Source organism: Citrus sinensis, chromosome 6 (genome assembly GCF_022201045.2).
Source record: "Citrus sinensis cultivar Valencia sweet orange chromosome 6, DVS_A1.0, whole genome shotgun sequence".
In the NCBI taxonomy this organism is placed as follows: domain Eukaryota; kingdom Viridiplantae; phylum Streptophyta; class Magnoliopsida; order Sapindales; family Rutaceae; genus Citrus; species Citrus sinensis.
Window position 1 is genome coordinate 18,403,735 of NC_068561.1, and position 19,049 is coordinate 18,422,783.

At 34.6% G+C, this 19,049-nt stretch overlaps 2 protein-coding genes across 6 annotated transcripts; one reads left to right on the top strand and one right to left on the bottom strand.

Annotated features, from left to right (window-relative positions):
* The first annotated feature begins 7,965 nt into the window (after nucleotides 1–7,965).
* LOC102625823 (protein SCARECROW) lies at nucleotides 7,966–11,710 on the top strand. Its single transcript, XM_006481216.4, has 2 exons — nucleotides 7,966–10,779; nucleotides 11,090–11,710. The coding sequence occupies exons 1-2, from the start codon at nucleotides 8,783–8,785 to the stop codon at nucleotides 11,565–11,567; spliced, it is 2,475 nt and encodes an 824-aa protein (XP_006481279.1). The 5' UTR covers nucleotides 7,966–8,782; the 3' UTR covers nucleotides 11,568–11,710.
* Nucleotides 11,711–12,284: 574 nt separating this feature from the next.
* LOC102626111 (probable galacturonosyltransferase 7) lies at nucleotides 12,285–18,245 on the bottom strand. Of its 5 annotated transcripts, XM_006481217.4 has the most exons (10): nucleotides 17,751–18,241; nucleotides 17,370–17,401; nucleotides 17,219–17,275; nucleotides 17,005–17,064; nucleotides 15,623–15,704; nucleotides 15,470–15,519; nucleotides 15,095–15,387; nucleotides 14,212–14,569; nucleotides 13,577–14,119; nucleotides 12,285–13,229 (listed from the first exon to the last, which is right to left on the bottom strand). In XM_006481217.4, exons 1-10 carry the CDS (start codon nucleotides 17,926–17,928, stop codon nucleotides 12,951–12,953), a joined length of 1,932 nt encoding a protein of 643 aa, XP_006481280.1. In that variant the 5' UTR covers nucleotides 17,929–18,241; the 3' UTR covers nucleotides 12,285–12,950. The 5 variants fall into 5 exon arrangements, with proteins under 5 accessions (XP_006481280.1, XP_024955660.1, XP_006481282.1 ...); XM_025099892.2 differs by lacking the exon at nucleotides 17,219–17,275 and having other exon boundaries at nucleotides 17,751–18,244; XM_006481219.4 differs by lacking the exon at nucleotides 17,005–17,064 and having other exon boundaries at nucleotides 17,751–18,243.
* Nucleotides 18,246–19,049: the final 804 nt, after the last annotated feature.

Genomic DNA, 19,049 nt, shown 5'->3' on the forward strand with positions numbered 1-19,049 from the left:
TTTAAAGAAAATAAAAAATAAAAATAATAACAATTTACCACTATATTATCACAAGTTATAGAAGTGGATAATAATACTAATTATTAAACTTATTTAGGTATTGATGAAAATTAATTAATTAGATCAGGATATTTCTGAAATATCTTTTAATGGTGTCATTCAGACTTTTTAAATTAAGTAAAAAACTAAAAAAAAAAATAGCTCAATAATGTAATAACTTAGTGACTGAAAATTTTCATGAAGTTGAAAAAAAACAAATGAACTTAATGACTTAACCGATTACAATTAAGTCATTAAGCCCAAAAAAACAAACAATCCCTTAGCAAACTAATTTTTTTTAACTTTTTACTTAATCTAAAAAAAGTATAAGTGACATCAACAAAATATTTAGTAGTTTTAGTCTTATCATACCCTCTCGGGTCCTAGTTGATAACCTCTCGGATCTTAGTTGATAACCTCTCGGGTACTAGTAGTTTTTGTCTTATTATAGAAGACAATTGTACTTTGTCTAATTCTATTCGAGATGTTTCTTTCTCATTTGTTAGACGATTTACGAATTCCGCTACCCATTCTGTAGCTCGGGCGGGGAATTCTTCGTCAAGTCATGGGGAGTGGAGGTCTGTTCTACCTCCATTCTTATTTGCTGATCTGTCTGGCTCTTCTTCTTAATGAATATCCAGTTTCATTAAAAAAAAAAAAAGTTTAAGTGACAAAAAAATATTTTATCCAAAATAACCCAACTAATGTAATTATTTTTGTCATTACCTAAATAAAGCTTACTAATTAGCATTATTATTCATCATCCATAACTTGTGATAATTGATAATATAATAGTGGATAACTATTATTTTTATCTTTTTTTATTATTCAAGTTAGCATTATTTATCTTTACAATTTTTTAAATAATATATTATAAACTACATCGAAATTGATTATTGCATTTACTTGAACATGATTTTATGTTATGATAAAATACTATCTTATTTATGTTTTTTGAAATATTTATTACATACTTATAGCATTTTAGATTTGTAAAGGCACAAATATAAAAGTATGGTTTTCAGACTTTTAAGTTGAAAAAAACAAACTACTCAATGCTCATTATCAGAGATTTAAACAAAAAATATATATAATTCAGATTCAAATATTTATCTTTATTTAGAATTTAGACTCATTCAAGTTTTTTTAGATCCATTGAAGTTACATTCAAATCTGTTGATAATGATGATAGTCTTGAAAGTTGGGGTAATCCATTAATGTCATAATGGGCTCGTCAAGAACAACCGTGCTGTTAAGAAATAATAACACTACTGATCATGTCATTAGTAACGTGACTAATAATGATATCCTCACTTTAATAAAATGAAAATATTATCACTAAAAACTATTATACATACACACACATACAAATTGTCATTTTGTTCCTAATAGAAAACTATATCCCAATTGTGTAACTTTACCATTGTTATTTATAACAATTCTTTGGCACATTGCAAATGATATGCAAACTTTGTCTACTTATAATTCTCTTGCATGCCAAATTGTAATATAAATTTTTTTTCTTTTTTTAACGCTATAATGTCGAATCACAACAAATTCAGTTTGGATTTTCCCTCTACTGTCCAGAAGAATAGATTTAAAACATACATATTACAGCTGCTTCACAATTAACGATCGATGGATATAATGTTGGATTGTTCTGGTAACTAGCAACAACACACACACACACCCCGAAAACTTAAAACCTATCAAGAACCTGATAAATACACATGACATGATTGCATATATATATATAAAATGTTGAGAATTGTGATGAACTGTGAAGGCAAAGCAAGCTGGTGCTCGTCATGTTATATGGGGGAATTTAGCAGAGAATTTGACTTTATGCAATGAGCCGCATTCGCTTTTCTCTATTTCCAAATTTAAATCGACACGGTTGTTTTATTGTAAAACTCGAATGTTTTTTTGGTACGACATCCCCCGTCTTTTTCCAATCAATAATCAAATATATATTTAAACAAAATCTATCAGCTGCTTCTACATAAATGTATTTTAACCTAATGCGAATTTTCAATCCCATGCTTTTTACATTACATGTGACCTGCATTTTATATTATATAGTATTTTCAGTCACTCTTTCACGTGGCCATGCTTGTCTCTCCCTCTCCTTCACGTCCAATTTGTATCTTATTTAGCTAGCTAGCTAGCTAGCCAGCTACATCCATCAATTATTTTGAGTACTCATGGAGTAAATAGCTGCTAACTGTCAACTACCAAATGACAAATCCACAGCTTCGTTGATTTAAACGTCTAATTATCTGCAAAAAAAAAAAAAATCTTGAATTTACAAAACTACATGGATGGAAGGCAAACAGCGTGTTGCCAATACATTTCATTCATTCATAACATCTATTCTTTACTTACCGTAAGGTTAAATTTCACCCCACCTTCCTTAATATTGACATTCCTCGATACACTCTCAATATTATTTGCAATTGGGTTTGTTGGGGGCTGGTTCTAGCATCTAATCTAAAAGACTAGTTTATTAGATAAAGGAGTTCAATTAACTCTTGAATGAAACCACAACTTAACAATCTCTCTATTGAATGAAACCACTAACGACACCCCCCCTCCCCCCCCGGATTTGTTCTACCATCGCATTTCGGTTATTAGTATCTAGTTTTGATACCAATTGTGAGTGAGCTGGCTTATCCTACTTATAATCCTAATTAACTTTGTTTAACTAACTAATGTAGAACATAACTCAATAAGGTTAATCGCCGATCAAGAATTACTTCAGATCATATTAAATTAATTTTAACCATTAATTCAGTACTCAACATAGCCTCGCCTTAGCATCCAATCGAGGATTCATTCAAAATTGAAAATTCTAAACTCTCGGTGGCTAAGATTGTAAATATGACAATATATATATGTTTAGACTTTAGTTATATTCTAATGGGTGCCAATTTCTCTTTCAATCACGTGAGCGGAGTTGGAATTTGAAAGTACAAATCTCATATTTCCATTCAAAAGTAAATCTTTGGTTAATAATTTATTTTAAAAGACATGAATAGGGTGGGGGGTGATATTTATTATTAACAAAACCCCGATAGATAGAAAAACGACAGGACATCATCTCCAAGGTCCAAGCAGCGAAGAAATAGAAGAGAAGAGCCAAAAAGAAAAAGAGAGCAAAAAGCTAAAGAAGAGAAAGATCAAATCTTTGAACAGGAGAAGAAGAAGCAGAACAAGAGCCATATGATAAAAGGGTTTTAACCAAATGGACGTAAGTTAAAAGAATGTAGGGACCGCACCAGACCCGCATTAGCAGTGGATATGGGGCCCGTTCAGAAATCAAAGAGCTTGAAAAGGACTGATGCGGTTCAGATCTTTCGAAAGCTCTGAAAACCCACTTCAATATTTGTGCCCCCCTCACGTGTTGCATGTAGTTTTTGCTAAATTTTCTTTTCTTTTCTTTTTTTTTTCCCCCTCGAGGGGCTGCCTGAACTGAACTCATCACACCATTCACCCCCCAAAAAAAGGACGATTCCCTAAAAGACGTTTCGCTTTTACACGCCATATTGAATATTTAATAATGGGGATATGCGAGCTGAAAACAACACTGTGGGGGGACAGTAAAGTATATATTTTATCCTCGTTAAGTGTGAATATTATTTTTGGTTCATCAGCCGCTTGTCTTTATCTCGTTCATGTTGTGAGTTTCGCTTAAAAGTCTTAAAAGGTTAAAGGCTGGCCAGTGGCTAGGCTCTCGAGTCAAACGAGCCACGAGAATTATTAATTAAAAAAGGGTGCCATAGATTATTAGAGGGGAGTAGAAAAAGCTATGCTCGAATTGCCATATATTAAATTAAAAAGAAAAAAAAAAAAGGGGAGAGAAGTGCAAGTAGTAAAAAGTGGGGATGGGGGATGTTGCAGCATCATGCAAAATGTCAAACGCTACGTTGCAATTTTTGGGGAACTGAGGGGTTGACAGTTCCCTCTCGAGTCTCGACCGCAGCCCTGTGCCAGCCCTCCTCTTTCTGTCTTTTACTTGCTTAGCTTCGACCTGTCTATCTTTTTCTCTTTTTAATTACCCTTCCATTCCACGAATTGATTTTTTATTTATTTATTTTTTTATTTAACTCACCCATTTGGCATGTTGATCGCTTGTCATCGGCAGTACTGTCTAAAATAAGAAAAATGATGAGAGAGGACGATTTCTTTCTCTCTCTTTTTTTTTTTTCTTTTTTATAAAAGTAGTCTTAATTTTCATTTTTCCTTTTACTTATCCTTTTCGGTAATGCATTAAGTCTGCATTAATTGATTTACCTACCGCGTTGCCGATTGAGGTTATGGTAGTTTTGAGCCATAATTAATCAAGGGAAATTATTCTGTATTTTTCTGTTTTGTATCCTTCAACAAATATATATATATATATATATATATAAGAAAATCGCTTGAACTCAGCCCTGTCGCTGTTAACAGGAAGACTGGGAACTTTTTTTTTTTTTTAAAAAAAAAATATATATATATTTATGAGAAGGGTGTTTTGTTCGTTGCTGTTGAATTATATATACATATATATATATATATATTCTCCAGCCATTAACGAAGCAAGGGAACACATCTCGGGCAGTTATAAGTAATTAATAATTCTGATAGCGACACTGCGAGTCAAACATATATTACTGCACTTAATTTACTACGCCTTGTCAGTTGTTATTTCCTAGGTAATTAATTAAAAAAAAAAAAAGGTTCAGTCTCCACAAATTTCTCATTTATAATCATTAGTTGTTATATAATTTTTTCTAACAAAAAATAAAATATATATAAGTTCATATGCCATTATGATTTGTTTACCCCTGATTAACTGCTTCAATAGAAAAATTATTGCCAATGTCGAGTCCCCCCGTTTTTTTTATATTAAATTTCACGATGCACGACAACTTCAAATTGTATATATAAATATAAATTAATAGGTTTAATTAATATTCTAGATGTAATCATTTTTATATCATGGCGGAGGACTCAACAAGTAGATGTATCCGTATTTTGATGTTTCGACACTATTAATAAACGAATCGTATTCATATTTACTTAAATTTAACGCGACAAAACACTTAGTAAAATGCGATACAATTACATGAATGAATTGATAACCCTAGTTACTTTACATTGCCAAACTGGGTATAGAAGTAGACTATATGATTTCAATATAATAATAATAATACTCCACAGTCTGTAACAAGTTTTTTTTTGGAGAGAGGGGTACTGTGTTTGCAGTTTCCCATTTCTAAAAATATCATCACCATCATTATTTTTTCCGGTTCTGTTTTTAGGCAATGATGGATAAATTACATCATATACCCGTCATTCTAGGTTGTAGCCATTATACGTACGAGACATCTTACTGATAATTTCATTTCATTCGAAGCTATTCTGTCCCGCATTTGTTTTGTTTTTTTGTTTTTTTTTTAATAATTAAAAATATACATAAAGTGTTAAGCTATTTTAACATAAAAATTTTACTTAAAATTTAAATATAAATATTAAGTAATTTAATGACAAGTATTAAAAGTTGAAATAGTTTTTAATGATGATTATTCATTTATTATTGGATTACTTGAAATTAATGGTTCAAAATTTATATCAAATTTTAAGTTAAGAATTTAAGTAAAATTACCCTATCTATACTTAGGGAAAATTCTTCATTATGGCATCAAATATCGTGATAGACATAAATATTATAAATTACATATAGAATTAGTAAATATAAAATAAAATCAGTAAATTCATACAAGATTATTAATTATTTAATAAATTAACTTTGTTTCTATAGAATTTTAGTGAAGAATATTTTATTCATTTACAAAAAAATATTTTCTTTAATTAAATAAAAAAATTACTCATTAATTAAACAAAAAATTAAATTGAAAAAAAGTAGAATACGTTTTATTGAATTAGTTACCATAAATTCTATATTTATTTTAGGACATTTGTATACTTTTTTTCTCCATTTCTATAATGATATCTATTTATTACACATGTTAATTAAGCGCAATTATTTATCTTGATGTGGATCAAGTAAAAACAAAATAAAAAAAAATATTTTTATATTACTAGACACATATATAATATATCAATAAAATTAGATTTAATTTTGAGTATTATGCATACTTTATGTAGTTTCGAACTTTTTACTTGTATTTGAAAACCATTTAGGGTTGTTGAGGAAGTGTAGAAAGACGCAAAAAAATCTCTTACAACAACTATGAAAGATATTAAAAATAATATTTTCTTCAAAATCTGATTTTGAGCATAAATTTCATCCTTAATAAAACATCACATGTATTACAAAAATACAAAACTAACATTATTCAATTTAAATAAAAAAAATCAATAAATGTATAAGGTAATAAACACTATAATGAGTTTTTATTTTACAATTGTGAGCTTCCTTTTTCTTGCAGTAACTATTATATTAATTAATTTATTTTACCTTTTATTCATAAGTATTAGGCATAATCTACAAACTTTTATGTTCTATTTTGCATTTAATGTTGATTTACTTGTTTTATGTTATATTTATAAGTTTTCATTTTATTTACCAGTAATACATCAATTTATTAGTTTCATAGTAATTTAGTTATTTTACCTTCCTTTTTACAAGTCTTGTGTTTCATTTCCAAAATTTATATTTTATTTTACAATTAGTATTGATTTACTTAGTTTTATGTTATATTTGCAATTTTTTGTTTTATTTACCAATAATACAATAATTTGCTAGTTTATATTGATTTACTTGTTTTACCTTTCATTTACAAGTCTTATGTTCTATTTTCAAAATTTATGTTTTGTTTAGGGCTTAATGTTGATTTACTAGTTTTATGTTATATTTATAAATTTTTATTTTATTTACCAGTAATACATGAATTTAGCAGTTTTATAGTAATTTACTTGTTTTACCTCCTATTTACAAGTCTTTTGTTCCGTTTTCAAAATTTATATTTTATTTTACAGTTAATGTTAATTTACTAGTTTTAAGTTATATTTGCAAGTTTTGGTTTTGTTTACTAATAATACATCGATTTACTAGCTTTATATTAATTTACTTGTTTTATTTTCCATTTACAAATCTTTTGTCTAATTTCTAAAAATTATGTTTTATTTTACACTTAATGTTGATTTACGAGTTTTATTTTATAGTTGCAAGTTTTTGTTTTATTTACTAATAATACATCAATTTACTAGTTTTATATTAATTTACTCGTTTTACTTTCCATTTACAAGTTTATGTTTAATTTCTAAAATTTATGTTTTATTTTATAGTTAATATTGATTTACAAATTTTATGTTCAATTTATAAGATTTATGTTTCATTTACATAATTTATGTTTAATTACGGCATTAATGCTGTAACTTTAATCATGAAATCATAAAACAAAAACTTAGAATCACTAAATTCAAAATAGGCTAAATTATCTCTAAATTTTAAAAACAAAATGAACACTCTCTCGTAGAGAAGGATTGAACAAAATCTTTTGCACAAAGAATAATGTGCTATTCAACTATTGACTGATTTTAAGATCTCATCCAATTCTACATTTAAGACTTGTGAAAATTTAATTACTTTTTCAAAAATCTTGATCACGACAAGAATAACCTCTCATCGTGTGAGCAGTTTTTACCAAAATTTTTAATAACTTCTCATGTGAGCGATTTTAAACTTCGAATTATGAAACTATAATTTTTTAACACAAGAAATTTTACATATTTCAACTCGATGCCATTGACAATTAAAAAAATTAAAACATAAAGAAAAATATATAATATTATTATTTCTTCGCTGAATAATATTTTAACATTTGCAATAAATAAAGTGGAAAAGAAAAAGAAGAAGAAGAAGAAGCTTTAATTAAAAGAAAGTACACTATTAAGAAAAAAAATGAAAGTACAAATGTACAATGCGTTGATACACTGGTTAATAAAATAATTGTTAAAAGGAAAAAAAAATGAAAAAGAAATAGGAAAAATGAAAAGGGTGGGGTTTGAGTGGTGGCTGCCTGCCTTGGCAAACACAAGAGACGAGGATCATAGGCAATGGTCGTTTCCCCAGTCATCATAGCGAAGAAGTCAAATAGGCAACGACGAAACTTCTTCACAATAACTATTAACTACAGGGCTTGGCATGCACTCTCTCTCCTCCAAAGACACACTCATCAGCCAGCCTATCTATCATGTCACTCCTCCACCTGCTCCCCTCTCCTCTTTCTCTTTCTTTATTTCAATGCCCTCTGTTTAATCATCAATCCCCATTTTGCAATTTGCATGCTGTCATTTCATTTCCAAAAACCCCCCAAACCGGCTACATCCACACACACAAAGACGCTTAGCTAAAATCCACCCACTCCCCCCCCCCCCCCCACCCCCCCCCCCCACACAACCATTCGCCATTCACCGCAACATTTCTTTCTTGGTTATGAAACTCACAAGCATCCAAAACGCAAAGTTTCGGCCAATTTTTAATTATATATGTTGGTTTATATAATAAATAAGCGCAAAAGCAAAAAGGGGGGTTTGGTTTGCATAGAATACGGTGAACGGGTCGAAGAAGGACTAAGAATCCCAAAGCCCCCGCTGTCCCAATCCTTGCACCGTTTTCTGTTTGGAAGCCCCTATCTCTATCCCTGGTCTCTCTTTCCACCTATGAAACCGGATAAGTACCTGCACGATCTCTCCTATTTCCTCTTAATTCCTCTTCCCGGACTCCACTCTCTTTATGATCATGGCTGCTGCTTGTGGTTTGCGAGTTAATAATAATAATAACAACAACAACAACAATGGCTGTAATAACAACAACAGCAACAGTATTATTAGTGGCGGTGGTGGTGATGATCATCAGAGTCCAACAATAATGACAAGCGCCTCCAATAGCACCAGCGGCAGCAATAACGAGGGTAAGATGGTGAGAAAGAGGACGGCTTCGGAGATGGAGGTGCAGCAGCAGCAGCTGTATAGTGGGAGTAGTGATTATTATCGTAGCAGGTTGCCCAGAAGAAATAACCCAATCAATCAAGCCCCCACCGCCACCCCATCAGCAATCCCCAACTACTCCACTATGTCGTCTTTCAATGATAATGTCAATATGAGTACGCTAACGCTGCCACCTTCTTCCCTCATCAACAACGTGACGTCAGGTGCTTCTGGATTTTTGTCTACTGCTACATCAGCAGCAACGAGAACCACTACAAACTTTAGTTGCATTGACAATCTTTCCCCTCATAATAATCACCAACAGCCGCAGCCTCCTCCTCCTGCTGTTTGTGGCTTCTCGGGTCTGCCTTTGTTCCCACCGGCTGATCATCACCAGAGAAATCGAAACGCGGCGTCCATCGGCTTGATTCCGGCCGCCCCCAGTTGTACTAGTGCTAATAATCTTGCTTCTTCTATGGAGGATAGCTCGGCCACGGCTTGGATCGACGGCATCATAAAGGACCTTATCCATAATTCAGCCAACGTGTCGATTCCTCAACTCATCCACAACGTCAGGGAGATCATCTTCCCTTGTAACCCTAATCTTGCTGCCCTCCTCGAGTACCGCCTCCGCTCTCTTAATTCTGAGCCACTATTGGAGAGATCAAGGAACAAAGACGCGGCGTTGCCTTTGCATATGCTGCAAAGGGCAAACTACTATATCAATAATAACAATACTCCGCAGCAGCAGCAGCAGCAGCAGCAAGGCTCTTCTGGGCTTACTCTCAATCTTGACAACGTCTCTAATTACTCGCTACAAGATTCATCGTTCTTGAACTGGCCGGGATTAACACCACTGCCGCCCCATATTCACGAGCATCATCCATCTGCTGTCACAGCATCTCTTGCATTAACTCAAGTGCAACCCCAACCCCAACCCCAGCCCCAGCCCCAGCCTCAGCCTCAGCCTCAGGAACTACATCAGCAGCAACAAGAAGATCAAAACGAAAACTCATCGCCTGTGGAGACAATGACAGCGGCAACAACAGCTCCTACCCCACCATCTCTGGCGGTTGTTAACGCTAGCATAAGAGAGAAGAAAGAAGAGATAAGGCAGCAGAAGCGAGACGAAGAGGGCTTGCACTTACTGACGTTGCTCTTGCAATGCGCGGAGGCAGTCTCGGCCGATAACTTGGAGGAAGCGAACAAGATGCTGCTCGAAATTTCTCAACTCTCGACTCCATACGGAACTTCAGCTCAGCGTGTGGCTGCTTACTTCTCGGAAGCAATGTCAGCGAGGCTGGTGAGCTCCTGCCTCGGAATATACGCGGCGCTGCCTTCTCTGCCCCAGACTCACACCCAGAAGATGGTATCAGCCTTCCAGGTTTTTAATGGCATTAGTCCCTTTGTAAAGTTCTCTCATTTCACGGCCAATCAGGCCATTCAGGAAGCATTTGAAAGAGAGGACAGGGTGCACATCATTGATCTAGACATCATGCAAGGCCTTCAATGGCCTGGACTCTTTCACATCCTAGCTTCTAGACCCGGTGGCCCTCCGTACGTGCGGCTTACGGGACTGGGTACCTCCATGGAGGCTCTAGAGGCCACGGGCAAGCGGCTGTCTGATTTTGCCGAGAAGCTTGGACTTCCCTTCGAGTTCTGTCCGGTTGCTGAAAAAGTTGGGAATTTAGATCCGGAGAGGCTCAATATCAGCAAGAGGGAAGCCGTTGCCGTTCATTGGTTGCAGCATTCTCTCTACGACGTCACTGGTTCTGATACGAATACTCTTTGTCTTTTGCAAAGGTAATTTTATTTTTCTAAGCGCTGCACCTATGTGTCTATCATTTCACATACTATATAGATTGACGTGGTACTGCGATTCTATCATAATGCTTTACTATATTCAAAATTAGAGAACTAGTATCCTCTTCTGATTAGAGCTATTGAGATTTTAATGATATTGTGGCGCGATACTTGACAAACACCAATGCTGGAGGTGCAAGTAGGAATGTTTGCCTCCATGGTGAAGGGTTTCTTGTGTGGTGATCCTGTGCGTAATTAATTGCTAATACACATGCATTACAATTGACAAATTGACATATTTGTTGATCAGACTGGCACCGAAAGTAGTGACGGTAGTGGAACAGGACCTGAGTCCGGCAGGATCATTTCTGGGGAGGTTTGTGGAGGCGATACACTACTACTCAGCACTATTCGACTCGTTGGGAGCAAGCTACGGGGAGGAGAGCGAAGAGAGGCATGTGGTGGAGCAGCAGTTGCTGTCGAGGGAGATACGAAACGTGCTAGCAGTGGGAGGACCTTCTAGGAGTGGAGACGTGAAGTTTCATAACTGGAGGGAAAAGCTGCAGCGGTCGGGGTTCAAGGGTATATCTCTAGCCGGGAATGCAGCCACGCAGGCCACCTTGCTGCTTGGGATGTTCCCTTGTGATGGTTACACACTGGTGGAGGACAATGGCACTTTGAAGCTCGGTTGGAAGGATCTTTGCTTGCTCACTGCTTCTGCTTGGAGGCCCTTAATTCATCACCCTTGCAATAATATCAATGCTATTTCTACTCGCTACTCCCACTAGTAGTTGCAAACCGTATGGTTGTCGGGTGGTTTACTTGTTAGGACTTTTTATCGCAAAATGACTTCCGAGTGTATCCATAGTGTCTACGATTCACCTCCTTTGTTTATTTACTGGCGTTTTGTGAGATCTCTCTATGTTTTGCATTTTATTCGACCTGATGGCGCTTTACGGATTGGCTGCCTTTTCCTCAAAATTGGACGGCCCCTTTCAGGTTTAAAAGTATGTTGGTTCTCAAAAATGAACGAGATATTTCCATAAATTCTGTTTTATAGTGGTTCGAAACTATTGATCATGATTGGTCAAAATGAATACGAGATCGTTGATCCATTTTCCCAGGTCATTAAATTACGGAAGCCTGCTTTTGTTAATAACATAATGATATTTATACTAAATTGATATGCGACTCTTGTGTGCTCTTGTTGCTGCATTCATGCGTTCAGCTTCATGGGTGCGTATTTTGATATTGAAAAATGATATATAGCTACTAACAAAATATTACCATAACATAAACGGTAATATAAACAGTATTATTAATTTATGTTCTATGATGAAACTGTAGTATAACAATACAATTTTTCTTTCTTGCTAGTATCTTGATAGTGTTGGTCGTTGATATTTTTACTATAGCCCAATTGTACGTACGCGGGTGAACGCATCTCAAAACAAGAAAACAATTAATGCGAAGGAAGTTTAAAAAAAAAAACTGAAAAAATTAACTGAATGAATTGGCTAAACCGCAAGTTAGGCATAATAATGCAAACCTACCCACTTGTTCGTATATTAACTTGACACACAATAATAAAATCAGTCCATCACTCCATCTGTCTGTCGTTGATTGACCTGACAAAAATTAAATTTAAATCAAACAAATTGCTGTCCCGACATAAGAATACACGCTCCTCCGTAGGACACAAAGGAATATTCAGCTTCTTGAATCTGTAATCATTTACATTATGAATGGCTATGGGAACTTTTAGTACAAAAATATTTTTCAAGGTCTTCCACTTCACTCTAAATCTCTAATTCAATTACCAAAACAAGCAAAGAATGAAGCTCTTCCTGTCACTCCTTGCATTGTCAAAGAAATACCATTATAAAACCTGAAATCTTCATGCCTATGCCTATGAGCGGTACTCACCTCCAGGGAACTCAATCCCCCTCTTTCTGGAAACTAGGTAAACATTTCCATTCCTTTCATCTATCAAAGAATAAAAAATCAGTTCACCAGATTCGTCGTGGATGTTGCTTCTCTGTAACCCAATAAGCTTGGTGAAGCTGGAAGAAAAATTATCAGCAACCAGAAAAGAGACATCCATACATTCATGCTTCTTGAACCAAAATTTTCCATAGACTTTTAGGAGTAAAACCTTAAGTACCAGCATTTCAAGGATGTACATTGCACTCACTCAATAGCTGATCTTCTTGGTTCAAAAACTTCTTCCAGAATTTTTTATATCTTGGAATTCCCAGCTCCAGCCAAGGTTTCATGTTTCCATTATAGTGCAAAACTGCAGCTTTCTTAATGGCTTCGATATTAAGCCCATAATCATGACCGAGTCCTGACAATGCCCACACCCCATCAAGAGCATAAACAAGGTCCTGAAAGGTGAGCAAACTTCCACGCAAAGCAACAGCTTCCTTTGATTCCTCTCCCATGCTGACCTGCAATCATATGGTGAAATGGATCAGAACTTTATGATTAATAACATAATAGTCTTAAAAATAGTTTATTGGTCCTAATTATAACCATTATTACATCAGAAGAACGAGATCATTTCTCAGAAGTTTCAGCCAGCAGTCAAAGCGGTAGGCATGGCATCTAAAATTAAAAGGGAAGGTGAAATGATGGGGCCAGTGGTCCAATTACCATCACGACCCATTTACACAGAGCAATGCGCATTTATTGTCATAAATAGAAGTAACAAAATTTAAAAGCATCATTGAACCATGAACATATATTAGCATAACAGCTCAGAGAAAGATATCTTAGCAAAATAAACATCACTCACCTCTCTTACCAACCTCTGGTAGGTTTTAGTAAGATCTAGCTCTCTCCATCTGGCCAGATCAACTATATTCAATCCAGACATCCAAGCACAAGAATTTTTATCATAACTGTTTTCACCCAAATAACTCTTCAGCTGACCTAAACTTACTGAGCAGGATTGCACCGCACCATTTACTTTACCTCCCATGTTGATGTCCCATAGTGCTGACAAGTCTTTCTGAACAACAACATCATCATCCAGAACTACAACCTTTGTTAAACTCTGAAATATCTCAGGAAGAAGATAGTGCAAATGAGAGAAAACTGATATATACTGCATTTTACTATGGATTGATGGACCATCAACACTGAGTAAGGAAACTCGATACTCCACAGGCAAGAACATATGAATAAGAATTGCTTTATCATGAGACTCTAAGTTAAGTTGTTCAATATTCAACACTTGCACTGTGGCTTCCTTAAAAGTGTTTCTGAAGAACCACAGTTTCATTGCAAAGTAATTCTGTCCATCAGTCAGCACATGAAAAACCTGATTCTTATTTTCCTGTAAAAAAATGCAGGAAAGAAAGTCAGCATCCTTACTAAATTGCATGCATATTGACAATAAAAAATTGCATGGAGGAACATTTAACGTACTCTTGCACATAAGACAGTTGAGTTGATTAAAACCGATGATGCAAGTACATTAGTGGAGAATATAACATAGTGATGCAAGGAGGGATCTGAAAATCTATCAGCCTGAGAAAGCTCCATGACCACTGAAGGAGATTTGAAATATTCCACAGTTAACCTCATAGACAAGCAGTGAAGACTTTTTGGCATGGTCTGGACTGCAAGTTGGTAGAGGAATGCACTCTGCTTCATGTGGAAGTTAGCTTCATCATTGGTCATGTCAAGAATTTGCCTGAATTTCTTGTCGACATTACTACAATCCACAGGGACTGATTTAGCTTTGGTTATTGCAGCTTCCATCCTCTGAATCTTCTTTTCAATCCTATTACAATGGCAATATTCATCTTAGTGTCTATAGAGTTTGACTATCATTTCAACAGAAGCAAACAACAAAATGTCAACAGGACAGATGTACCCTTGGAAAACATTAAGCATGTATACGAAGCTGAGTAAATGCTATACTGTAAAATGATTAAACTAGAAATGGGGCTTAAAGAGCCATGAACCAAGCCTATCTTGGAATTGGACATTCCACATCTTAAATATGGAATAAACCAACACACGCAGATGCAGTACAGCTAATAATGATAAAATCCAACCAAAGCAAAAATGAGATGGGTCAGAAACATTTAGTTGATAGTCCGTGTAATGTTTGGGATGCAAAATCCAAGGACTCTTCAGGTGCACAAACAAATTTATATTCATGAGGCAAGCAAATTCATGATGTGCAAAAGGATGCCCAAAAAATCTACACAAAGCTTTATAATTAAGAAGATGCATCAGTAAATGTGACCTATGTACTCATCAAGTGGAAGATAGAAAAACCATGCTATCTTGCACAACCTACCCTGGAGGAAGATCCACATCTGTGGCACTTTCACTAAGAACACGCTCCACCTCTTGAATATTTTGTCTCAGTGCACGAGTTAACTTATCCTGTGATGGAAGTTTTGCAATACTTGGGTAGTAAGCTCGAGCCACAAAAAGCTGGTCTTTCAATTTCTTTACCATAGTGTCCTTCATTTCTTCCCTATGTTCTCTACGCCAAAGGCAGTAGCTCCCAAATTTCAATTCACAGTTTTCATTTTCATCAACACCACCTCGTCCAGAATCAGCGACAGTACCAGCAATTTTAGAATTCTGCACAGCAGATTTACTGAATCTCAGAGGCTTTGCAAGCTTTAAAAATTTACATAAAATTGGAAAAAATATGCATGCATACACTTGTATTTGGAAGTGATTGTGGCACAGCAGGAGGCGAAACTGGTGTAACTGTTGATTGTTTTAGAGAAGGAGGGGAAAAAAAATTCAATTAGCATCATCAAGAGGGCAAGAAGAAGAGCAAACACTTTGGGAAAAATGAATTATCTTGGACCTTTGCTGTGATGACTAGTGTCAGTGGCACTCATATCAGATGTTTCAGTTTTAGCTCCATCGGGGAAATTGCTGCGAACATCCTGACAGGCAAAGTTCGTGATGAAAAACAACAAAACATCCTTTTGAATTCCTATGCTAAATCAAAAAAATACTTAAGACTTGTATACAGTCTTTGGAATAAACGTGAATATGCATACACTCTATATTGAGAAAATGGGATGAGAATTCAAAAATTAAAAAAAAAATGGAGAGGGGGCGTGGTGGAGAATTAATATTTCTTTATTTGCCTAATAACAAAATATTGATGACACTATGTGTAATGGCAAAGTTCTAAAAGAAGGGAAAGAGAACTATTAATAATAAAAGAAATCAACTTTCAATAAGTAATCTAGGTCCTATAAGAATAAGATTAATGGTCTTAGGAAAACCAAATCTAACTCTAATAAAAATTAAACAGAGGGGAAATTATCCTAGAGCAGCCAAGAGAAAATCTATCAAAATAACATTTTGGACAGCCTCATCCATGTATTTCAAAATCTTCTAAAATATTAAACTGCCGATTTGAATTCCAAATTAATTTCCCAGCATCATAGTCTTCCCCTTAAGAAGCCAATTTCGTTCCTTATAGCATCTTATGTGTGGGTAGAGTCAATTATTAAAGCAGCTTACTTTCTGATTTTATCAAATCTTATGGTATCTTGCTTGCTTGAAAACGCAAATATTATAACATTTTCCGCAATAAACGAACTTGAGAGCTTTCAAATGAATTTTTACTTTTGGTAATAGCGTAAGAAGTTCAACCTACAAATGAAACAATGAAGTGAAATCACAAAATGAAAACGAATGCGAATGATATGATTTGTTAAGAGTTGAAAACAATTGATGAGCTATTTCCTATAAGCTTAAGCTTTTGAGATTAATGATTCTCAACATGTTCAGACTTAGATATTATTGTTCGACCGTCGCCAATTAACTTATGCTTTTAGGCATGCTACCAAATCTAGTTTCAATGGTGTTTGTTGCAGCCTGATCTGAGAGGTTATATTACAACTTAGTCTCTGAGGCAGCATTGCCAATGCCACTGTACCTAATTTGAAACCAAGACCTCTTTCAATACCTAGTCCTCAGTGGTTTCTTGCTTTCTTGTCACTTTAAAGCTGTTCCAACCTATAGAGAATCTAGTGATGTAAACTTAATTCAAAAGAATTTTGCATTAACTCAATCTAATTTAATCATGCCAATCTCGCAAAATTAAACATAAATCAGGTCAATGGGTTGCTATACGATTATTCATCTACAAGATATCATTAAATTATAAGAATTTAATGCAAATGACAAGTCTCAATGGTTTAATAGTAAAGAAATCACTAAAATATGCACCTTTGAAATATTTGGAGCTAATTTTTTGACAAGGTCATTTATATGAGTAGATCGATAATTCTGCAAAAACAATAAAAGAAACATCCATCAAATGATCACTATCTATTCCATATAAAAATCAAAATAAACTACGAACTTTTTGTTTCCACTGGTTGTATAAGCAATGTATACGTTCACAGGAAAATAAGTACAGCATTGACAGTCAATGCATTACCTCAGCATAATTGAAGGTCTCGCTGTTCTCGTACTTATCATAAATTTTAAGATCGCTCTGATTTTTAGCAACACCAAAAAGAAAATGCAAAAAATTAGGAAAACATTAACAAAAGGAAATTGCAAGAAACGAAGTTGAACGGATAGCTTACTACAATTGAAGTTTTATGCACAGGTACATATCCTGCAGAAGAATCAGAATACACTGATGAGATTCGCTATAAATAGAAATCCGGAACTAATATCAGCTATTTCTGGTGTGAAGTAAAGGACAATAATGTAGTTTAAAGAGTTTTCTGCAGTTGTCGCACCAGAGTGAAGTAACAATTAAGGAAACCTAAGTGATGAAGTTGAATGTCAGGCTTAAGTACTACTACTACTCAATACTCATGCTAACACAGAGATCTAACTAGTGCAAATGTAGATTGAAGAATGAAGCATGATTGGATCTGAAGAAAGACAGCAGTGTAATTGTTGGCACTTCCGCGAAGGACAACAGATCTAAAGCAAAAGTAAAGTTACCGAGTACTGACCGTTGGGATTGGGATTGGGAGAGTGAAAGCCATTGTGAAGGCCAAGCAAGAAAGCGAGAGGGACAAGCATGGAAAGGATAACGAGAAAGAGTACTCCAATCACTAGGCTTCTCCATCGCCTCTTCCCCGTAGTAACCAAAACTGCGCCTCCACCGCCGCCGCCACCACCACCTTTCATTGCCGGGTAAAAGTTAATTATCTATCACCACCGGAGTTTCGTTATTACTGTGTTAGTTTAGGCTGTTGGAACAAAATTAATCCCTTATAAGATGACGGACGGCAGTGATGTCCGTCGCCAGGCCCACCGTAGTAGCGTAATCTCGATCTCACTCGGAGTCAAGACACTCTCATTTCTACTACTACTTGAGCACTAACTGAAAGGAAATCTTAGAAGAACCAGTGCTTTTGCACATGATGAGAGTGGGGAGATCACCGTTCCCACGGCTTTGAGCTTGCGCGTGAATTGCACTTCCGCTGGCTAACACGTGTGGACCCCGCGGTTTCATTCCTTTTCCCTGAAATTATAGAAGATAATTATCTTTTTACCTCAAGCCCGAAAGTAGAGTATCGCAGCAATGGGTCTGATATAATCTAAGTTCAAAAAATATTTGTTTTTATCTAAAAAGTTTTAATTTTAATTTTTAATTTTGTTATCGTAAACATCAGAGTTATTGTTTCAACGACGGTTGTGCGATACTTGTTCACGCAACATGAAACCATTTAAGATTAAGGGTCAGTTTGATATTGCGAACATGGATGAAATAAACGGTTTGTATTGTGTTTATGAAATAATCTGTTATTTAAAAAAGTTGTTTGATATTTGATAAATTGTGTTGTTGCGCTTGAAAAGTTGAGCATATACGTTTGATAAATTTTATTACGAAAATATTTTTTTATTATATAATAACTAAAATAGATATAAGTTTTAATTATTTTTTATTTTTAGAGTATTTAATAAATTGTTTAGATATATCTTTTTTTCTTAAATATGCAATATATATCATACTTTAAAAGTTATAGTTGTGAAATTAGAATATGAACTTACTAGGTCAAAATTAGAGAAAACCTACGCGGTTATGACGGTAATATGATATCTCATGATTTATACATAAGAGTTTATGAATAAGTGAGATACAATTATTTTTTTATTAAAATATAAGGTTATAATAAAAAATTTTAAAAAGTTTGGTAGCTTATTTAATAAACTGTTTATGAAAAACAACCATTTACCTGTTTTTAAAAACTGCTGACGAAATGAAAAAAATTATTTTTACAAAATTTACTAAACACTATTTTATC